Here is a 22,592-nt window from a genome sequence, read left to right as displayed (position 1 = left end):
GTGACTAAAATGAAAAATCGAGCTCCGTGGGGCTATGCAGGTGCCATTGGGCTAACCAAATACCGAAACCCCAGCCAGATTCGACAAACCCCCGAGGAGAAGATGCAAATTGAAATTGGCTACCCCCTAAAAACACAATTCGCAATTTTCTAAGTTTGTGACCTTGTGACCTTTACCTTGGGACGAAAATGAAAAAAAATCGAGCTCCGTGGGGCAATGCAGGTGCCATTGGGCTAACCAAATACTGAAACCCCTGTCAGATTCGACAAAACCCCAAGGAGAAGATGCAAATTGAAATCGGCTACCCCCCAACAGCTTGGTTTTTTGGGCGTGGCTCCGCCCATAATGGGCGGACGACGCCCATTTTCAGGAAAACAACTAGATCATGATATAAACCTCCCACCAAAATTTCATCAGGATCGGATGAAAACCCACGGAGCTATGCTCGGGACAGACAGACAGATAGACAGACAGACAACAATAACGAATATAGTGGTCACTTATATTTTTCGTGAAAATATTTTTTCGTGAACCAATTACAGAATCAGTGCAGCGTGTTCCAGTGACGAGGTTTATTTTATTTAGCCTATCTGTGTATTCTAAACTTAGAGATGTCAGGGCTGGCAGGAGGACCTAGAGGTGTACACACCTTCAAGCCGTCTAGCCTGGGTTCAAATCCAGCTACAAACTGTCACTCTGGTGTCTTGCAGGCAGGGTTATTGATCAATGTGGGTGCCGTCCCTCGGGTGGACATTAAACTGGGTGCCACATCCGCCGGCATTAGTTGTTGGACTTTAGAGATCCCATGGTGTCCTTCACGAAGAGTAGGTGACCTATCGCCGGCACCCTGAACAAATTACAAATTCCTGCCCCAACCTACAGAGGGCACCGAGCTGTTCGTCTCAAAGCAGAGGTTGCACACAAATCTCATGTGGGACAAAGACATCCATACACATTAGCGTAGTTGCGTGTCATCATTACATGGTGAACCAAATTCCAATGTATTACGATTTGACGATAAAGACGCGTGTGAAAGAACCGACCTTATCCTCCATCAAAAATGTTTTGTTGTGTGAAACAGATAATTCCGGTCGATAGGCACTCGTGGACAAGGAAGAACAACAAATGTCTCTTCACTACTCTGCGTAGGCCACGAACGTGCAGCGAGGTCATGTCCAACGCGCAATGATTGTCATTTGTGGTGGGTGTGTTCGAGTAAATTCTGGGGTCGGGGTCTCCAACTTACATACATGTATACATATAAAGGTTCGATTCAAGGTTTTTTTTTCAGTTCAGCTCTTTATCTAAATCGAGGCTGCACATAAAAGGGACTTGAAAAAGGGTTAATTTCCTAATTGATACTTAAAACATATTTATTTTTAATCATAAAAACTGAGGAATCGTTTTTCAAACAACAAGAGAAGAAGACACTGAATAACCAGGTGGAAAGGTTTTCCAGTGGTTCACTCATGGGGATTGGGACTCGTAGGATATCTGGAGGTATGCGAACCCACCTTTGAACCGATTAATCTGGGTTTGAGTCCCCACCCAGCTATAAACGGTCACCCTGGGGTTTCTCATTCAGGGGTGACGTGCCGTCCCCATCGGAACGAAGTTGAGCCAGAAGATGAGTCGACCAACACCAGTCTTCGGTGGACGTTAAGACATCCCACGTGCGTTTTGTGAAGAGTAGGCGAGTTAACGCCGGCACACTGAACGGATTCAACATTCTCACCACCTTCAATTACAGCCGAGGTCTTGCCAGCCTGTTCGTGAAGGACTTTGGCCAACAATGTTCCCCAGCTGACCCCACGATAACATGGGAATAACTGAGGCCTTCAAAAGTAGTAGTCATCGCAGAAATAGAACTTCCTGACGATGAGCGAACGACTAAGCATCGAGATTGGCAGATTTCAAAGCACTTGCATTTGAAACCTCGAATGACAGTTCAGCGATGTAAACATGAGGTGCCAGATTCCAATAAAACTTCAACCAATCGGGTAAAAACAAATCACTCGACCAAGTCAGAAACCGCACAACAACCTCTTGCATGCAAAGTTATGAAGATAATACACCACAATGTTATAACAAACAAACGGGAACACAAATGACTTGGCAAGCGTTCACCGAATTCAAGATGTAAAGCATCGTTATACTCGTGTACCTATCCTGGGATTCGACGTAGACCGAGAGATGAGGTTCGAAGCACTTGGAAATGATTCCCTGGAACGGAGTCTCGGTGGCTTTGGGTTTTTGAACCTGTGCACACGAGGCGGAAAAACAAATCCGAAAATCAGAAAGTGAACTTTGCCCTGGTCAGTTACTTTCCTCAACATCAGTTACCAGTGCACATCGCGAGTGACAAACGGGCATGTGTGATGGCAATTGGGAAAGTAATGTTGTTGTTTTATTTTGAATTCGCCGCCATGACTCCTACTCAAACAGGGCATTTCGCCGAGGCGAGACCCAGCGCTACTCCGACACCATGCTTATATAATCCCACAATAGTCGAACGACCAGACGGTGGTTAAAACTCTGATTGTGTGGCCACCGCGTAATGAATGCAAATTTTATTACCACCTCAGAAACTTGATGGCACGTTGGAACGAGGCCTGAACGTAGGGGTAGTTTGATTTGCCGCACAGCTGAAAGTGAGGGGGTGGGGGATACAATTTGCCCAACGATGTGCACCAAAGATAATAAAAATATAAATATAGCAGGGAGGAAATGTGTTGTCCCGCACCCCTCCACCCCAACCCCTCTCTCTCTCCCTCATGCCATGTGGTGTCGAAGATCGGCACATATGTCAATCTGATAAAACGACATGGGACACACCGTGCACCATCGTGTGGTCACCACCCATCTCTCCGACACTGTCGGCGAAGGATCAACCTTACGGAAAGTCCACTACACCGCAACACCGCCCCATACATCACGGTTCACTTACTCTATACATGCCCTGCATTCACACAGCAAGGAGTGCCCGGTCAACGCTGCCAGATACCTTCAGTCCATTGGCTTCGCAACCAAGTGATGCCGAGGATGATACAACAACCACCACCATACCATGCACTATACTTCGAAATGTGTTTCCAACATTTACCATTCACTTAAATTTACTCTTCGGTGAACGATTCAAAATGCTGCATTCGAATAAGCAGCACTACTGTGCTTGGGACTTTTTGCAAAGGGAAACTTTAAACATGAAAAGCAAACTGTCGGTTTGCTCACGGGATAAGTGGAGAGTGAGAAAATTGCGAATGTTCATAAGCACGGCCAACACTTGAAATTCCATTCACGAGAGGATATAAAAGAATGCACAGAGCATTGACGAAGAGACACAAGGTTTAGAGAGAGGGAAAGGGGGTGAGGGGTGGTTGGGGGGGGGGCGGGGTGAATGCTGCCCTTTTCCCCCGGCATGGGAATTTGCTTCCCACTTGGCTTGAAGAAAATGAAAGAAAGAAAGAAAAAAAAAACCCAAACTGCCCTCAAAGCAATGGCTGGAACATCAAGGCAACAACCGGCATTCCTAATGTGTCAGTGCACCGCCGAAGGACAGGAGGGTGACTGAGCTTCTCCCACGTGATAAGGAAGGCACCGAGTGGGTGAAGCTAGCCTGGAAACCTGAAGGGCATGGAATAATTGAGGAGGCGTCGGCATGGTTTGGAGGGAGGGATGTCGGTACATCTTGGCAGGAAGGCATGTATGCGGGCGACCTGAGATATTTAGATAATATCGGCCTTGAATGGGGAGGGGGCACAAAGTAGCACTGGTAAAACAATCGGGTATGGAACACGTGCAAAGCTCAACGGAACACCCCACACCCTGTCCCCAAATTCTCCCCAGAAAACCGCAACTTCATTCCTCCTTCCTTTCCCTTCAACAAATTCCTGACAACTGACGATGCAAGACGAAGACCACCCCTCAAAGTACATACTTTATGAGATTTAATAAAATATTAATTATTAAATAATTGCACAAGTTAAAAAGAAAAGTTCTTCGGCATTGTGTGGTACAGACAAAACTGTAGCAGCTCGCTGTACAAGTTGGGACAATCGCCACATTACTTTACTTGTTTGTTTATTTCTGAAAGATCTAGACGCAGGACAGAAAAGAAGATAACATTAAAAAAAAAAAAAAAACAGCCATTCCCCTGACAGCGTTTACATGCAACATCCTCCTCTCACATCGACCACAACAGAAATTGTGGCTTCAGCACAAAGCCCAGAACGGGCGATCGATTAACGGAGCGACATCATAAATAATTTCCTGCCAAGAAGAACTCCAGGACAAAATATTCAGCTGGCGAAGTCATAATGCTTGCGAAAGAGAAAGTCATCTCACAGACAATGGTGAACTCCAAACCTCAAATCAAACAATGGGGTGCACGTCCGTAATGGACATGGAAGCTTCGGCGAAAGCACCATGGACCGGATGAGGGCAACAGATGCTCTCAGGGAACAGGTTTACTGACTTGTTCATATCCGAACGGTATTGCCCAATCAAAAAAAAACCATTGCCTGGGATCAAGGCACCAAACATATAAATATATATATATTGGAGCAAGTGTATGTCCAGGCACTAACCCATGTGACTATACGTCTCTTAATTATGTACTATTTGAATGTCAGTTGCACCGTGACTATTAATTACGTACTATTGGACCGTACCTTTGAAACCTTTAGACTGTTGAGACCCCTTAGACCTTTGAAGACAATTTAGACATTTTAGAGCTTTTAGACTCCTTGAGACCCTAATACCCTATAAAGACTCGCAAAACTCGTAAGACCATCTAAAACCCTGAGACTCTTTAGACACTGTATACCCTATAGACCATGTACAACCCCATATACCCCGATAGACCCCTAAGACACTTTTTACCTTGAAGATCCTTTTACCATTTAGACCTTTTATACCTTTTAGACCCCACAGACATTTACATCCCTCGACTCCCTTTTGACCCCTTAGACCTCAACAACCTTTATACCTGTTTAGACTGCTTGGATCCATGACCATTTCGAGCTCGAGACGAGGTAGACCTTTCAGACAATTTAGATCTCTTCAGACATGTACATCCTTTCACGATTCGAGCCTTTAAACCCTAACTACGATTGGAACGTACCCTTTCGACCATCTAGAATCTTTTAGATGTACACCACGCAAACATCTATTGTCTTCTTGCAAAGCGCAGGCTATACTTTTTTTCAGCAAGTAATGTGCAAACAGACCCACCTAGTGCGTGGGCACTCTGATAGTTCATATAATACCGCATACTCGATTGTGGGAACCACAATTGCCAAAGTGGAGGTAGATACTTTGAGAACTGGGAGCAAAAGCAACAGTTCCATCTCCTCAAACCTGCAAATGGGAATAACAACCAACGACACACACACACACACACACACACACACACACACACACACACACACACACACACACACACACACACACACACACACACACACACACACACACACACACTTCTAGTTGATTAATTAATTCAATAGATATATTAGTAAATTAAAAAAAAAATTAAATTTTTTATTTATTTTAATTCTTCCACACAGCTTTCAACGCTACAGGAACCTGTCTACATGAAAACCAAACAAACTTAAAGACAGGAGATCACCAATAAGTGAAAAAATAAATTCACCACCATCTCAAATAATCCCCGAGTCCAAAACCATAATATCTTCGACATCCATTAAACCACCCCCACCCGAACCTTCCCCCACAAATTTTGCTTCTGTATCCAGAGTCGACCCCTCACCTTCTCCCCTACCCCTCATCGTTAGCCAAGTCTCTTGATGTCACAGTCTCCCTATTTTTATTCCTCGGCCCTGTTGTTGGCATTTCTCCATTCTCCGCCTACTGTTCCTTTTGTCATGTTGCGTCCTGATCCATTCAGTGTCAGAGCTCTTCCATGAACCTTGATTATGTATTTTAAATAACCAACCAAAAAAAAATTAAAAACGGCAGTAAAGATCACTAAAAATTCTGGATTACCGTCGACGGCGAAAATATTACAAAGCTATAAATATTCAGAGATGTAAAAGCCAATCAACATTAAATAAGAGGAGCAAGGAGTCTTTAGCTGCTCATAATGGTGTCATTTCTTCACGTGGATGCACAATTCACAGCAAGGATAGAAGGTAAAGGACAGGTTGACATTTGCAAGGTGTAAAACTAATGTTGGTGTGCAATGAGGATCGGCCATTCGAGGAAGTCACCCCAGCTCCGGCGACAAAAATCACCAGCATCATGCCAGCATCCATCGATGGACTCGATGCTCAAGTTTGTTATAATGAGGCAATAAAGAATGTGAAGATGCATTAGAAGAGCCTGACCTGGATGATACTTTCATTAACTCACCACCAAGCGCCACAACTAACACCAAATGTCATCGCACGGATCGGGTGAACTTTACTCACGACCCGACCCCCAGTTCAAACCTGGCTCCTTTGCACGTCCGTCTCTTCGGCCTTTGCAATGCCATTAAAATGTCTTCATGAATGGCTGCGACGTGCTCATAAATCCATTTACATACGCTCGTTTCATGCTGCTATATGTGAATAGAGGAATAGAAGGGTTCTGTGGACAAACAACCGTCTAAAGCCGTGCACGCACGACTCAACGAAAGTTGTTTTTGGAAACGATTGGGAATTCTAAAGGAATAAAAAAAAAATACGAGGCGTTGCTTTTGGAGTAGCGTTGTGAATATAATTCCTGGTGTGAAAGTACGATTGTCCAGATTTTTGTTGAAAAGTCATAAACTTTTACGTTTTGACATGAGGAGACAATACCCACAGGTAGCTGTAGAAACGGGCAATGCGTGTGAAGTTACTGTCAAACAAGGAAGCAAATAAAATGAGAGCAAAGAGTCGGAAACTCGAGCCACGGCCAATCCGTGAAGGTTGAAAAACAGGTCAAAGTCACCGCAGCAGATGGAACCTGGTAAGCAAGTCAAAATTCAGAACAAATTCACACTCGAACATCACAAAAGAAGGTTGAAAACCTATCAGGCCACTTGGTCAAAACTGACAACGCACCTTATCAAGGTCTCCATCCTTCTCTGAACCAGACTCACTGTTGGCATCATTCTCCTCAAACAGGTTGGTCGAAGAAGCAGCTTCAGCCTTTTTCTGGCAAGGATCATAAAGGCACAAGAGGGTGTTAGAAATAAACAGAGGTCAAAGGGAATAGAAGGCAAAGCATGTTGGAAACCCGACATTTTAAACGACCTTTAATGAACGGATATCTTATTGGTGGAAAGTATCCACATGCCTCACAGATCAGGGATCAGGGTATTAAATATGAAAACCAAGATGAAGAGCTGATGGGACCACAAAGCAAAAGGCTACAAGGTAACCCTTATGAATACGAAATGGTGAATGGTGGTGTTTCAAGCACCCGGCAACCCCGGTACCTTCAAGCAATGATAAAGAGTGATGCAAGTTCTCAGAAATAAAACAATCCATCTTTACACATTCTTTATTACCAAGTATGCCCTTTACAGCAGGTGGGTTCCACATATCCCTCAATGCAGTGGTGTTGCCCACATTATAATAAATAAATAAAATAAATCGAAAAAAAAAAAACTGTTAGACATCGACAGAAAAAAAATTGATGACTGACACACACATGGGACAGACGGATGCACGAACAACCCAAGAACATAATGCTTTCGGTACCTTCAGTGGTGGAGGTATAAATAGTCATATTTTTTTGTATACTTAGTCGAGGCTCGTATAAGAGCTAAAGCCCAAAAAACAAGTATTGGGTTTCCGATAACATGCTGCTCAATGAATGGGGTAGGAAGGTAGGGATTTATTTTTTAGACGTGTTTAAATGGAAGCAGCGCAGCGTTTCAGATTCTACAGCTTTCCAACCAGTATGTGTATGTTGATAGTTGAAAAGATATAGAATCATGAACTTTTCACATATCCATTGTGAGATACAAAATGAAAGGTAAAACAGTACTGTGTACACAAGTTAGAGGATTAAATGACACTAATTTAGTATCTCTACAAGGTTTCCTTTAAACAGTGAAGCTGGTCTCAGCAGTGATAAACACAGCATATCATTAACATGGATCAACAGAATATATGAAGGAATTGAAGAACAACAATCTCTCCTTCATCATGCCTGAAAATCTTGTATATTCACATATTAGACCCTTTCCAGTGATAAAAATCCGAGATTACACCCTTCGGGGACATCCATGAGTATATACTCTTCAAAATAAGAAACTTTCACCTGCCCCCCACCCCCAAACGAATACACTTTCAATTTAATCGACATCATCTGGCAACATAGCAATTGTTATAACCTCCACTCCCCCCCCCCCAGATCAACCCCTCTCTTCTCCCCCCTCCTCCTTTCTCCCCCTCAACACTCTCCTCCCTTCCCTTTGCCTCCTCCATCCCACCTCTCATCCCACCCCCCTCCTCCCCTGTAATCCTGTCATCTGAAGCGACAGGTGGTATTTTCTGATATCAATAAAATGTGTTTACCATTTTTAGGGTATAAACAGGGCCCTCCCCCAACAAAGTACATACAGTACCGTCCATTAAAGGCACACACGAAACTGAGATAATGATGAGATCTTGCAATTTTTCTTACTTTGTAACAAAACTGGCTTAAAATAATTTTCAAGAAATTCAGTTCTGTATTTTAAAATATTCATTTACACTTCCTTTTCGACTTTAGACCGATTGTTCACAATAAGCTTATTCTTCATCATCTTCTACTTCTTCACAACATACCTTTTAGTTGTTTTTGGTGTTAGGCTGGCTGCCTGCCATTTAACAATATGGCTGCCAAATCACATGAATTGTTTTTTTTTACCTTTTTATGCACACACTAACCTCAAAATTTTTCATACTGTTCGGATGTGGCGTTCTACATACGCAATTATGACATCATAACGAGGGCACCAATAACATCATAAAAAAAAACTTGCTAAAAGAAAAAGTACTTGCCACGTGCCAAGTTTCAATTTTTTCCTTGGTGCGGTTTCAGAGATACAGGAGGTCCAAAGTTTTTCTGTTTTTCCAACATAGCTGCCACACCACGTGACCTACGAGTCATAATTATCATTAAAACATTCGACATGAGTAGTCGCACCAATGGTGAAAATTTCGTCTCAATCCAACAAGCGGTTGCAGAGAAAACCACGAAAGTTCTGTGTGGACAAACAAGCAAACCCAAATGCAATCCCCTCTCCTCTGGTGAGGGTAATGATGGTAAAACGTTCCACCAGGATTGAGCAAAGATCAAATTCTGAGATACATTTATTTTTTTCCCCGTTCTGACCCCTGTGACCTCAAGTTCCCACTCCCTGGGGCCTAAAGTGGGGGTGAAATGCAAAAAAAAAAAAATCGTTAACTATTTCATGCATACCCCAATGTTGGTTGCATATAAAAAGTTTCCTTAAAAATAAATTTAAAATGTTGAAAAATGTGGCCGTAATTGCATTTTTCGGTGTATGACCTTTTGACCCCGCCCCAGGGGGCGGGGCCAAAATTGACACTGCTCTTGCGACTTCTTCGCATGTGTTTATGATGACTACCAAGTTTGGTGAATTTCTGCACAACTGTTTAGGAGATAGTGTAACGGACGGAGACAGACAGACAGACAGACAGACAGACAGACAGACAGACAGACAGGACAGACCCGATTACAATATCCCCCAATATTTTCCCCCAAGAAGCGTGGGGATTACAAGAGCAGCGTCACACCCATTCATGGCATACACACAGAGAAACATTCTCCTGGAAGCGTCCTCACCGGAAGCCAATCGGTGAAAGTGCTTCCGGTGAAGCGCCGGGTGAGCAGGTTCTCAAACGCGGTCGTTCGCTGGATGGCAAAAAGCAGCAGTTTCACCTCGATCTCAGAGGTACGTGCACGCATAATACTTGACAGCTCACCCCTGCACAAATCAGGTGAGAGGAACACAAGGAAAGGTATTTTTTTATACAACTTTCCCTCGAAAAATAAATCTCTAAGAGTGCACAAGCAGACTGCAATGTACTTCATGTCAATTTATTTCGCCACTTGTACATTTTCATACATATACGTGGTTAGTTGTTGAGTTCTCTCATCGTTCCCCCATTCCCCCATCCGGCAAATTGGTGTAAATGAAACCATGCAGAAATGCCTGTTTTACCGTGTCTTGTGACAGAACTCCACGGCGATGCGTTCAGCCATCAACCATTCTGCGGGAAACATACGCCCATACTTGTCTTCATATTCGCCTAGTTGCCTTTTGATCCAGGTATAACGACGGTCGACTTTATCAAGCCAAGCCACCTGATGTTCCCAGACACAAGCGTACACACAAGGTCATTATACATGACATTTCAAAATGCAGTTTGGCATCGTGGGACTATTGCCAGGTCACAGTGTACATGTGCCATTACACATGTACACTGCGACCTGGCGATGGGCGAGTTGTGAGGACGACGACAGGTAAACAAGAGCATGCAGGTTCAAATCGAGCTGCTGGCAACGGCATCAAAAACTTGGACTGGAAGTTTCTGGAAACTGATATTACCATGTCGTTCTCAGACTGTTGTGAAAAACCCAGCTGGCTCACGAATGACCTTCAGAAATGAGGTAATCTCCCTGTCCTTGGTCGAATGTACATGCGAGTCAGTTCAGACTTTGTGGTCGATTCGTAATGCAGTTTATTCAACTTTGGAAGGATATTAAAATGTTGCATATAGTATATGAAAGGGTGGTGACATCAAAATCTGCCTGGCCAAAATAATAAATTGATTGAAAAGAAAGCAGCCACGCTTGTTAGCAGTTGTCATGTCCTGTAACATACATCATGTAACGAGTATAAACGCCTGTCAAAAATGATGGGTTGGAGTTATTTTATTCGATATAATAAGACTGAAAGATATGATGTTTTGTAGCAAGAAGCATTATCTTAAAACACTACATGTACAAATGTTACCTTATTTTCTTTATCTTCTGGGACTTTTCATTTTGATGCTACAGCCTCGTGAGCATGCCAAAGTCTGAAGCCTCGGCCTAGCGTCAGGTGTGCTTTTTTCTTCTTTATTTACGAGACATCCTACAGATGTAAATGAACACTCATTTCACTCGATTCATGTTGCACATCATGTGCAGCTAATTTCACCTCCTCGCACCTTTTGCTGTATTGTTATACAAAGAAAAATGTTTTTTGAGTTTTTTTTTATCCCGAAATATAGACCGTAGTGAACACACAGCCGTGTTAAAAGATTGGCCTTTAAAACCCTATTTCAATCGTCCTTTTGACTCACGCGATACATCTCCGAGATCAACATGGGACGAAGGTATTGGTGGCGCTCTCAGAGCACAAACATGCGCTGGACACCCAATGGGGGCTGCAATTGAACGGAGTGCTTGGGCTATCCATACGATGTTGAACGGATTTCGGCGCACACTCGCGCTTCAAGCTACACACCAGAGCGTCCCAAGCATAAGCATCCGCAATGGTACGTAGCGCCTGTTGCTCTCCACCACCTCTAAAGAGCAGTGGTGGGAATCTGTGGTGGGCATCTGGTGACTGCGGTTGAGCGATGGCAGTGGTGGTGTAGCGTAGCAGTTGTAGTGCGACGGTTGTGGTCATCGTGGCAGTTAATGGCAAAGGTAAGCAAGCTTGGGCCGTCGTGGTGATTGATGTCGAGATTTTTTATAAAGTTGTTGTGGTTGTAGAAATGTTGTAGCGTTGGGGTTCGAGGATGGTGAAGGTCTGAGGTGATGTGCCATTGGAGAATGGCACGAGGTTTGAATGCGAAAGGGCATGCGTTTGCAAATGAGCTGCCTCTGTTGCTCGGGTCTGTGGCATGCATGTGTGAAGGGAAGGCTCCTGTGTGCTTCATAAAATAAGTAAAGGATAAAGAATGGGACTAAAGACCTGCCAAAAAGCCCTTGCAATGCATTTTCTCCCATAAACCCACTAGACATAAGGGAAGGGCTATCTAAAACAAATACTAATGAAATAACTGTCACGGGACTGCTATATGCTGTGTCATTGCCTCGGGGGAGTGCCGGTTTCGCAGAACCGCAACAATATGTGTGTGTGCGTGTGTGTTTGTGTACACACACACACACACACACACACACACACGAAAAAGAAAAACCTTCTCAAAAGACAGAAGCTTTTAAATGCTAATGTGTAGGAGAAAGAGGTCCACAAACATGCACAATGATCAACAGCATATCAGAGAGTAACAGATCCTTACATCCTGGTTTTCCTGAAATAGGACAAGGTACTCTGACAGGTGTTGCCTGATGAACTTCTTAATGACTTCCTGCTTGATGCGATGCTCCAGAATGTTTGCCACGAGGCAGGCATCCTGCAGTACAGTGGTGGGCCCAGTAGGCCTCTGGATGGATGAAGAAACTGCAATTACAAGTATTAAACTACATAACTTATACAGGTAGAGTACAAATAAATGCCATTGTCCCAGTAATCCCAAAGAACAACATTGCAATAATAAATCAATGCTACACGCATCGATACAACGCCCTACCTGTGAAACACCAGTGACAGTTTATAGTTTGGTCAGCAAGAAAACTCACACTAGACGGCTCAAATGTGAATCCATCACCTGTGAGCTAGCCCGTTAACCTACATACTCTGACAGACTGGCCAGTTTCTTCTTTTTTTTTTCAGGTTGGCAAAGCAGTAAAACAGCTGCACCTTGCTTCCTGCCAGAGCAGTGAAAAACAGGCCAGCACAAGATAGACTTCTCTGCAAAGTGGTACAGAGGATTTTGCAGGGAAGCAGAGGTCATTTAAGCCCACCGAAAACAGAACTGATCCCAAGATGGTACCTTAGAGAATGCCAGCCTACTACGGCAGAGCAGAAGAAAGGATACCATAGAGTGCAACATTCAACTTGAAAGCACACAGGAAATCCCACAGCCAGTCAGGAAGAGAACCCTGAATTCCATTGATAAACCGCTTGGTCAGCAGGCCTACTATACACTACACAGTCAAATGCTCACTCGCAAGACATCCAGGAAAGATTGCCTGTGACCTTTCTTTCAAAGTTTGTCAAGAAGGCTTGGGTCACTGCAATTGTTTCAATCACCATTGTATGTGGAGTTAATCAGAAGCATAGGAGTAAACACAAAGCAACAAAAAAAAACTCTAACCACTGGGTATCCGTTCAACAACTGCCCCTGCCTGATACCTTGGCCCCTTGAGATGGAAAGGCCTCTTCAAAGTCTTCTAGAATCTGCTGGCCAAGTTCCGTCTGCACTGCACGGACCCTGCACCATCACAAAAACAATTCATTAGTGCGATGCTCGCACGACGTATTCTCACGTACACATTACAAGAGACAATCCATGCGTTTCACGACCTCCCATTTCCTTACAATGGTCCAGAAGGAAGCAACGTAGCCATAGCCAAGGCAAACAAAAGTTTTAACAACCACACGTTACCCACAGGCTAACCTCTCGCTGAGTTGCCGGATGTGGGGGATGCCCATGTAACGTTGAAAGTGCTCCAAAACATTTAAAACGCACTGCAGGAGGTTGGCTACCTCACCGTACTGACGGCGGCGCACGAGGCTCCTGCGAGCAACAGAAAGGAAGTAAGAATATGAAACGAGAAACCGAATCCACACAGGAGAACGGATTCAGTATCTTTGCTACATTTGAATGATTGAGCAACACTTTGTGCAAAGATCATAAAGGAAATACACAATAGATTTAACCAGGATATGAAATGTGAACTGTCGCTCACAGGGAAGGACAAATTATTATCAAGGAATGTTTTGATTGCGCTTCAAACGGCTTTAGGGCAAAATGAACAGAATAACAATTTTGAGTGAGATGCTTCTTTACAAAGCCGTTAACGTAGGCCTGAATAACATCACGAGAGAAAGTTCAAAGGAAGTCGTGACGGGAGCGTGATGCTTCTCAATCGCAGATATCATGATGTGACCATCAACGGGATGAATACTCGAATACGAGCAAGGATGGATTGGTGTCAAAACAAAGATGGAAACGGACATTTCTCCAGTCCCAGGTCAAAACAAAAGGACAATTTTGAGTCCAACCTGAAACCAATTGAAATTAAGAAGAATGAAACTTCATGGAGTGTAAAAATGAAATTAAACTAAAATACCAAAAGGTAAACGCGGATATTACAAAAGGATTGAAATTCTTCTACTTTTTTTTTTTTTTTTACACAATCGAGGATGTTGGAAGAGCGAGGTGATGGAGTGTAAAAAAAATAAAATAAAATAAAAAAGCAATGAACCGACAGTGGGGGTCGTGGGGACAAGAGTTGGACAGGATAAGCAAGGTAATGAACAACCGGGGGGAAAAAAAAAAAGGAAAGAGAGGGAAAGGCAGGAAGTGAGAGGGTTGGGTTAGGAAGGGTTAATGGGGATAACAAAGATTGTGGATAGGGACGGGGGACAACATGAGAGGGCAGTGCACCGCATGCTTGAAACCCTGGAGGGAATAGTGGGATTGAACAGCCTCAGGAAGGCTGTTCCACTGATGGGAAGAAACAACAAAATGGATTTAATACCAAAAAAACAACAACAATGGTGATGCAATATTTCATACGTACATCTGATGGCCAGCTTCACTTTACCGTGGCTCCCCTCCACCTCCACAAAATGAAATTAAAATAATGCTCACAAGGGTATGATCGTATAAAACATCAAACCTTCTTTTGACTCGGCACACATATCAAGTACAGTTACAGTACACCCAACCGGCATCGCAGGTACGACTCGAGAAACGAGTATTGGCATGAACAAAAATATCACCTTCAGAGACAGGTTCCAGAGAAACAGAGAAACATAAACAAAAGGTATGAGCTAGTCAAGTGAGAGTGAAGTTAAATAAATAATCAAGAACACAAGCCCTTGAGAAAACGGCCTGCAACTTCACCTTAACCAGAGTTGGTGTCAAAGCCACCCAATGCTCACCTGTTCATACATTTATCGTTTTTAAAAGACTCGTCTAATATTTTTTATAAAGCATTGCAGTGAAGTCTGATCCAAATAATTTTAAAGCAATATATGTATTTGTATATTGTAATCAGTAAAAAAAGTGTGGTAGATAAAAACATGACATAGGAAATAACTTGCACCAAAAACTTTAACATTTTCACGCTCACGCTAACGCTCACGCTCACGCCGGGGGTATCGCTATAGCTCTCTGTTCTTCGAACAGGCGAGCTAAAAATGGGATAAGGTGTATATTTTACATTCAACTGTGCAGATGGTCATGTACATAAATAAATAAATAAATAACACAAGATGGTATGGAGTAGAGATGGCAAAGTGCAACTAAATAAATAAAGCATTCAACCATTGTATGTTTGTAGTGGAGATGGTAAAGTGCACATAATTAAATAAACAATTCAAGGTGGTACATCATGGGATTGGAGAGGGTAAAGTGTATATAAATAAATATACAATTCAAGGTGGTACTTCGGGAGTGGAAATGTTCAAGTGTATATAAATAAATGCTGCTGAAAGCATATACAATACTGTACTATTATCTCCCATCACAAAAATTTCATTCCTAAAATTCTAAATTGCCTCCAGATCCAAATATCATTTAACATGCCTCATGCCCAGGTATTATTGCATGAATGTGCCGAGTATGAAATAAATTCATCGACCGGTAGTCATTTTCAAATGGAGGCTACGAACAGGCGAAGGACCAAAACCTAAAATATGAGTCCCCCGATGGACTGACATCCGGTTGGGGGCTAAAAGAAAAGAAAGAAAAAAAAACAACAAAAAACAAGCTCATCCCAAAAGGCATTTAAGGCCGCCATGGTTCTGAGAACTTGGCGACATACAGGTGCTGACACAGCCATCAAGCAGACAACTAGGCCAAAGCTTGAGCTGCTTTCAGCAAACTTTCAGGTGAACTTGAGATCGACACAGAAAAGGTCGAACAAGTTGTTTGTTTTAACCTTCACCATACGAGTACGTTCACACATAGGCACATTCTTCTGCAAAATAATTAACGATCATATTCCTCTGGCTTGAAATATATCAAGTCAGAGAAACTCCAAGATGGCTCAGCCAAAACACAAGCTTCTTTTCACCCAAACTTGGCAAAAATAGCATCGCTGCCTTCCTCGCATTTGCAACATTTACTACTAGGTGCAGCTCAGCATTAAACAGGAAAAGCAAATGGATGTGCTAAACGATTCCAGATTGTTTCTTTATTAGGATATATATATATATATATATATATATATATATATATATATATATATATATATATATATATATATATATATATATATATATATATATATATATATATATATATACACACAGTGGGGAGAACAAGTATTTGATACACTGCTGATTTTGCAGGTTTTCCCACTTACAAAGCACGTAGAGGTCTGTAGTTTTTATCATAGGTACACTTCAACTGTGAAAGACGGAATCTAAAACAAAAATCCTGAAAATCACATTGTATGATTTTTAAATAATTAATTTGCATTTTATTGCATGAAATAAGTATTTGATCACCGACCAACCAGTAAGAATTCCGGCTCTCACAGACCTGTTAGTTTTGTCTTTAAGAAGCCCTCCCATTCTCCACTCATTACCTGTATTAACTGCACCTGTTTGAACTCGTTATCTGCATAAAAGACAGCTGTCCACATTCAATCAATCAGACTCCAACCTCTCCACAATGGGCAAGACCAGAGAGCTATCGAAGGACATCAGGGACAAAATTGTAGACTTGCACAAGGCTGGGATGGGCTCCAGGACAATAGGCAAGCAGCTTGGTGAGAAGGCAACAACTGTTGGCACAATTATTAGAAAATGGAAGAAGTTCAAGACAACAGTCAATCTCCCTCGGTCTGGGGCTCCATGCAAGATCTCACCTCGTGGAGCCTCAATGATCAAGAGAAAGGTGAGGAATCAGCCCAGAACTACATGGCAGCACCTGGTCAATGACCTGAAGAGAGCTGGGACCACAGTATCAAAGAAAACCATCAGTAACACACTACGCCGTCATGGATTAAAATCCTGCAGCGTACACAAGGTCCCTCTGCTCAAGCCAGCGCATGTCCAGGCCCGTCTGAAGTTTGCCAATGACCATCTGGATGATCCAGAGGAGGAATGGGAGAAGGTCATGTGGTCTGATGAGACCAAAATAGAGCTTTTTGGTTTAAACTCCACTCGCCGTGTTTGGAGGAAGAAGAAGGATGAGTACAATCCCAAGAACACCATCCCAACCGTGAAGCATGGAGGTGGAAACATCATTCTTTGGGGATGCTTTTCTGCAAAGGGGACAGGACGACTGCACCGTATTGAGGGGAGGATGGATGGGGCCATGTATCGTGAGATCTTGGCCAACAACCTCCTTCCCTCAACAAGAGCATTGAAGATGGGGCGTGGCTGGGTCTTCCAGCATGACAACGACCCGAAACACACAGCCAGGGCAACTAAGGAGTGGCTCCGTAAGAAGCATCTCAAGGTCCTGGAGTGGCCTAGCCAGTCTCCAGACCTGAACCCAATAGAAAATCTTTGGAGGGAGCTGAAAGTCTGTGTTGCCCAGCGACAGCCCCGAAACCTGAAGGATCTGGAGAAGATGTGTATGGAGGAGTGGGGCCAAAATCCCTGCTGCAGTCTGTGCAAACCTGGTTAAGAACTATAGGAAACGTCTGATCTCTGTAATTGCAAACAAAGGTTTCTGTACCAAATATTAAGTTCTGTTTTTCTGATGTATCAAATACTTATTTAATGCAATAAAATGCAAATTAATTATTTAAAAATCATACAATGTGATTTTCAGGATTTTTGTTTTAGATTCCGTCTTTCACAGTTGAAGTGTACCTATGATAAAAACTACAGACCTCTATGTGCTTTGTTAGTGGAAAAATCTGCAAAATCGGCAGTGTATCAAATACTTGTTCTCCCCACTGTATATATATATATATATATATATATATATATATATATATATATATATATATATATATATATATATATATATATATATATATATATATATATATATATATATATATATATATATATATATATATATATATATATATATATATATATTTTTTTTTTTTTTCCCAAAATTTAAAAGGGAGTTATAAAAAAATTAAGGGTGCAGGGAGTGGATGTGGGGGGAGGGGGGATCCGAAACCCAAAACCAGAAATCGCTGCAGGAATTTAAATCTGCACGAGCAAACAGCCGTGCAAGCCCGGCCTGCAAACACCAGTCTAAATCTTTAACAGATGGCCATTGTTTTCAGAAAGAAATGAACTTTTCTGCTCAGATGTTTCAAAAAGAAAAAGGAGAAAGTAACAAGGCCGAACTACACGACATTGAATGGAATCCCAGAAAACGTAGAGATATCAGACGAGAAACAAAAGCCTTCCTATTTTTCTCTCCTCGGCGGAACATATAAGTAATGTACAATTAAAGGGCACTTAAACACGGCTTTGGCTCTGCCCGAGCGGTTGACATTCCAGTAAAAGGTCATGCCTCCAAGACGCATGAACGTGACTGTTGTCTTCGGCAAACGTCAAGGATGTTTTGAGATCTCTCGATGGGCCATGTGCACAAAAAGCTGCAGTGTCAGCGCACCGCCGGCAATGGCCAGCCATTTAGTGCCGAAGATGAAGGCTTGGAAAACAGTCGAGCGCCGCGATGGCTCGTCCGTCTCGCCGCGGTTGCCTGCATCGCCGCTCCATTGCGTGGCTGGTGTTTGTTTAAACTGAAGACTGCTGACCGATGTTTTCCTTTCCCCCCCCCCCCTTCCACCAGCTTCTCCAACTAAAGAGCACATGGAATTTGGAGGATGTATACAGCACTGGGTGAGGGGAGGAATTGTAAGACAGGAAGGTGTGGGTTTTCCCAGCTGTTCACATCTCCTGCCTCGATTCAAGCAATATATTTTGGTCGCACCGTCGACAAGTCACTTTACTAATGGTGTACGCGGAGAATGCAAAAGAACAACGACTGAAGGTGAGGAAAGTGCAACTGTGATTTGATGCAATAGGAGAAAGAATATAAAACATAATGAAAAGGACAAAAATGATGGCAAACAATGAAGAATTTTTTTTTTTTTAGAAAGAAGTAACACCTACTCCAAGGAGTCGACACCTCCAACCAGCATGTGGAGATGGTTAAGGGTCGTGATGGATGTGGTTAGGTGCCGTTTAGCATGATCCAGCTGTTTGATGTCTCGTGTTATTTCTTTCACCTGCGGCAGGTAAGGAGGAATGGCGAAGGAAACCCTGATACAAAAAAAAGAACAGCTTTTCTGAAAATTGTTCTGACAGTGTAACAGTCATTAGTCATGGGACAAATTACACCGAATAGCTGCCTATGTGCGTAAACATGGAACCAAAATGGGAAACAACCTGCCTTTTAATCCTGGAAGCTCTCTTAGGGAAGATAGATTACATGTGGCTAACCTATGAAGAAAAGGATGAAGTTTAACAAATCTGATTTAATGATTTTTTTTTTGAATAACAACTAAACAACACAATCTGCAATTAACGAGATGAGCAATGAATTTGATGTGATATTTGTGAAACCTCACAGCATCCGATTCACAATTGTAAATAACTCCATCATTGGCAAAAGTATTTCTTTCACATGAATATTTGTTAGTCGAGTGCAGAAAGGGTTAAAAATGACAAAAAAAAAAAGTGTGCGCAAAATGTCAGCTACGAATAGACGAGGAATCAAAAATATAAAAATATATCAATAAACAAATAAATAAATAAATAAATCCCACCATCTGCTCAGACTTCTCGGCCTTCTCTTTGATGTCACGTATCTTGGTGAAGAGTTCTTGGATAGATTGCTGGGCCTCTTCTAGTGCCTGCCAAGAACGAAGCAAGGCCAACAAAAAGGGGATTCATCTTGCGATTGTGGGAACACCAACATTTACCGGAAAAATTGCACTCTGCATTATTTAAAGGTATCTACTTTGAATATACAGGACCTCAAAACAATTTGAACTTGCATGACCACACTCTATGTGTTTCACTTCATCACAAAACTTGCTGGATGATCAATATAATTTTGTCAATATGATTTTAAGCTTTCCCATATCCAGCCAGTCCAGTGACTCGTCAAAACATAATCAACGCTTCTCATTCCAAGTACAAAGCACAGAGGTATGGAGTGCCAAATGATGTGCAAGCTAAATAAAGGGGAATTCATAAAATCAAAGCAGGGAAATAAAGGAGGTTCCAAAAAAAACAAACTTCTCTTTTACAAAAAAAAAATATATATATATACAAATATTTATTCTCAACAGATCTGAGGGATGACTTGCTTTGTGCCCTCACCTGGAAATTTAAATCGAACAGTTGGTAAGGTGTAAGAATTCCACAAATACAAAATCTGTTATTTTCCGTACAGCACAATATCCAAGGGAATTTGTGGAAACGTTGAATGAAAGTGTTTATAGAGGATGCAAAAAGCATTGGTTTCTCGTAAAGAACATCAATGATGTTATTCATTCAATACCTAAAACAACAAGGTTTGCACGTGGCATATCTAGAGAGGAGGAGTGGGGGGGGGAGGGATGCTACTCGGGGTCATGTCCCCCCCCCCCGCCCTGCCAACCTTCCACTTCCACTTGGCTATAGATTTGAAAAGGAACTTACTTCCTGTTGCATCTGAATAGCATGCCGTGCTTGGATAGTGCACCCTTTTTGATGCCAGGTACTACCTGCACAACATCAGTCTGACAGTCTGATGTCAGGATTGAGATTGAAACCCACGGCTCATTGATGTAAATCCACTGTGATCCTGACTGGTAAGAATAACAATCAAAATGTCATTAGCTTCACAACTGCACCCTCTGCTCTTTCCGTGCCTCCCCCCCCCCCCCCGCACCCCTAGGTTTCTGCAGAGTGCACACTGTCTACTATAAACCCCGTTCTGGTGAAATTACCTAAATCCAGGATCACTGCTCACCGCCACTCAATCGTTCCTCATTTTTCCCACCTGTGGAACAAGATTTAATATTCTCGGTAATCTCATTCTTCCCTTCAAGTATTCAAGACGTCTGTTCACCACCATCTCAGATTGTCCCAAATTCAAAGCCACGATCTTTTCTACCTTCGTTAACCTCCTCCCCCAACCACCACCACCAACCTCCCCTTTTACCCTACCCTCAAGCCCACCTCCTTCCAAAATTTCAGTTTCTCCTTCATGAGAGTTTCCTTCTGTATCCATCTTGTCCACCCCATACATCCTCCCCACAACCATCGTTTTGCCACCAGCTCCCTTTGTCTTAACCTTCAACACCGCTGTTGGTGCCCCCCACCCTACCCCCACTCCCTTGCTCTCCTGTTACATCCTGATCTGTTCAGTGTGCTCGTACTAGCTTTTCCACGAGCCTCGACGACAATACAAAATAAAAAATTTAAAACCTCCCAAGATTCAATGTTTATTGCATACACAGCCGGCAGGTGGTAGCTCAAATGACCGACTCCCAAATTTGAGATGCCCTCTCTGATTATGATGAATCAGTACTGTATTTTCCGGTGTATAAACTGCACTTTTTTAATCGGCAAGAAAAGGTAAAAGTTGGAGGTGCGGTTAATGCACGGGTATCGAAAAAACCCCAAAAAAACATCAGTCTTAAAAACTATCAATGCTGAATTTCAATTATATTCCAAATGAACACTTTGTTCTCGCAGTCAGAACTGCTGTGAAGCTTAATTCCTCCATTAAAATGTTGAAAATCGGTTCAGGTTAAGAGTTTGTACAGTGTTTTATTAACAGTGTGCGGAAATTAAATAAAGTGAAGTTCTGAAACATCCAGAGACACCGGGAGACACCCGCAGTTTAGGTGTGTGGCCTAAATAAAGCCTCTCGGCTCTGAAAAAGCCATTAAACACAAAAGAAGAAGACCACCTGGTCTCAGATTAAAAGAAGAATTAGTCACAATAGCTGGAGTCTAATAACAGAGCACCCACCTCAAATAAGCTTGCGCACAAATTTACGTGCATCCGACAGCAGGCAGGGGGCGGGCACGCAACCCTCAAGAAGGGCCGCTTTGTGCTTCATGAGTTCCTTGGCTTACGTCACGTATCATCCATTCTATATATCAAGATGTCAAGGCGCCCATTCACCACAACGTTCAAAACTCTCCGTCTGCCGGTCTGCAGAAGAGTTTGGGAACCGGGATTCTGGGAGGAGATTTGGCACGGATAAATCCGTCATCTGGCACTGGAGTGCAGGTAAGGCAACGATAGAGAAGATGCCAAGGAAGAAGGCGCTGAGGGGAGAGTCAGTGAAGTGGCCGCAGCTCGAAGAGCATCTCGTCGCTTGGTTCCGGGAGAAGAGAGCAGAGGGTTACGCCATCTCAACACTTGCCCTCAGGCTGAAGGCGAATGACATTGGGGACTTCATGGCCAGCCGTCATGGACCTACAGGTTCATGGCATGCCATCAACTGTCGGTTCGACGCCACACACACACATCTCCCAACATCTACCTGATGATATGGCTGATAAGACGACACGCTTTCAGTCCTACATGATCAAGTTTTGCCGAGAGCATGAATATCTCCTCAGCAGGATCAGGAATGCCAAACAGACCC

The 22,592-nt window shown here is 42.8% G+C and overlaps 1 protein-coding gene and 1 long non-coding RNA gene across 2 annotated transcripts in view; one reads left to right on the top strand and one right to left on the bottom strand.

Moving 5' to 3' along the window:
• The window catches only part of VPS53 (VPS53 subunit of GARP complex), a 70,682-nt gene that overhangs the window by 40,323 nt on the left and 7,767 nt on the right, over positions 1-22,592 (bottom strand). The window contains exons 5-13 of the mRNA XM_085859249.1: positions 19,768-19,854; positions 19,112-19,227; positions 13,461-13,580; positions 13,196-13,274; positions 12,240-12,383; positions 10,169-10,311; positions 9,790-9,931; positions 7,050-7,142; positions 2,165-2,259 (exon numbers count right to left, since the gene is read on the bottom strand). Of these exons, the coding sequence (XP_085715375.1) occupies positions 2,165-2,259; positions 7,050-7,142; positions 9,790-9,931; positions 10,169-10,311; positions 12,240-12,383; positions 13,196-13,274; positions 13,461-13,580; positions 19,112-19,227; positions 19,768-19,854 (1,019 nt within the window). The remainder of the gene's footprint in view (positions 1-2,164; positions 2,260-7,049; positions 7,143-9,789; positions 9,932-10,168; positions 10,312-12,239; positions 12,384-13,195; positions 13,275-13,460; positions 13,581-19,111; positions 19,228-19,767; positions 19,855-22,592) is intronic.
• Positions 18,635-21,589, top strand: LOC147011245 (uncharacterized). Its single transcript, XR_015052298.1, has 3 exons — positions 18,635-18,989; positions 19,095-19,236; positions 20,886-21,589. It is a non-coding gene; the product is annotated as an uncharacterized LOC147011245 (long non-coding RNA).

This window comes from Eptatretus burgeri, chromosome 16, assembly GCF_056783735.1.
Source record: "Eptatretus burgeri isolate ZD-2024b chromosome 16, Ebu_testis_v1, whole genome shotgun sequence".
Classification (NCBI taxonomy): domain Eukaryota; kingdom Metazoa; phylum Chordata; class Myxini; order Myxiniformes; family Myxinidae; genus Eptatretus; species Eptatretus burgeri.
Note: the sequence above shows the minus strand (reverse complement) of the source record. Positions and strands in the feature narration are given on the sequence as shown.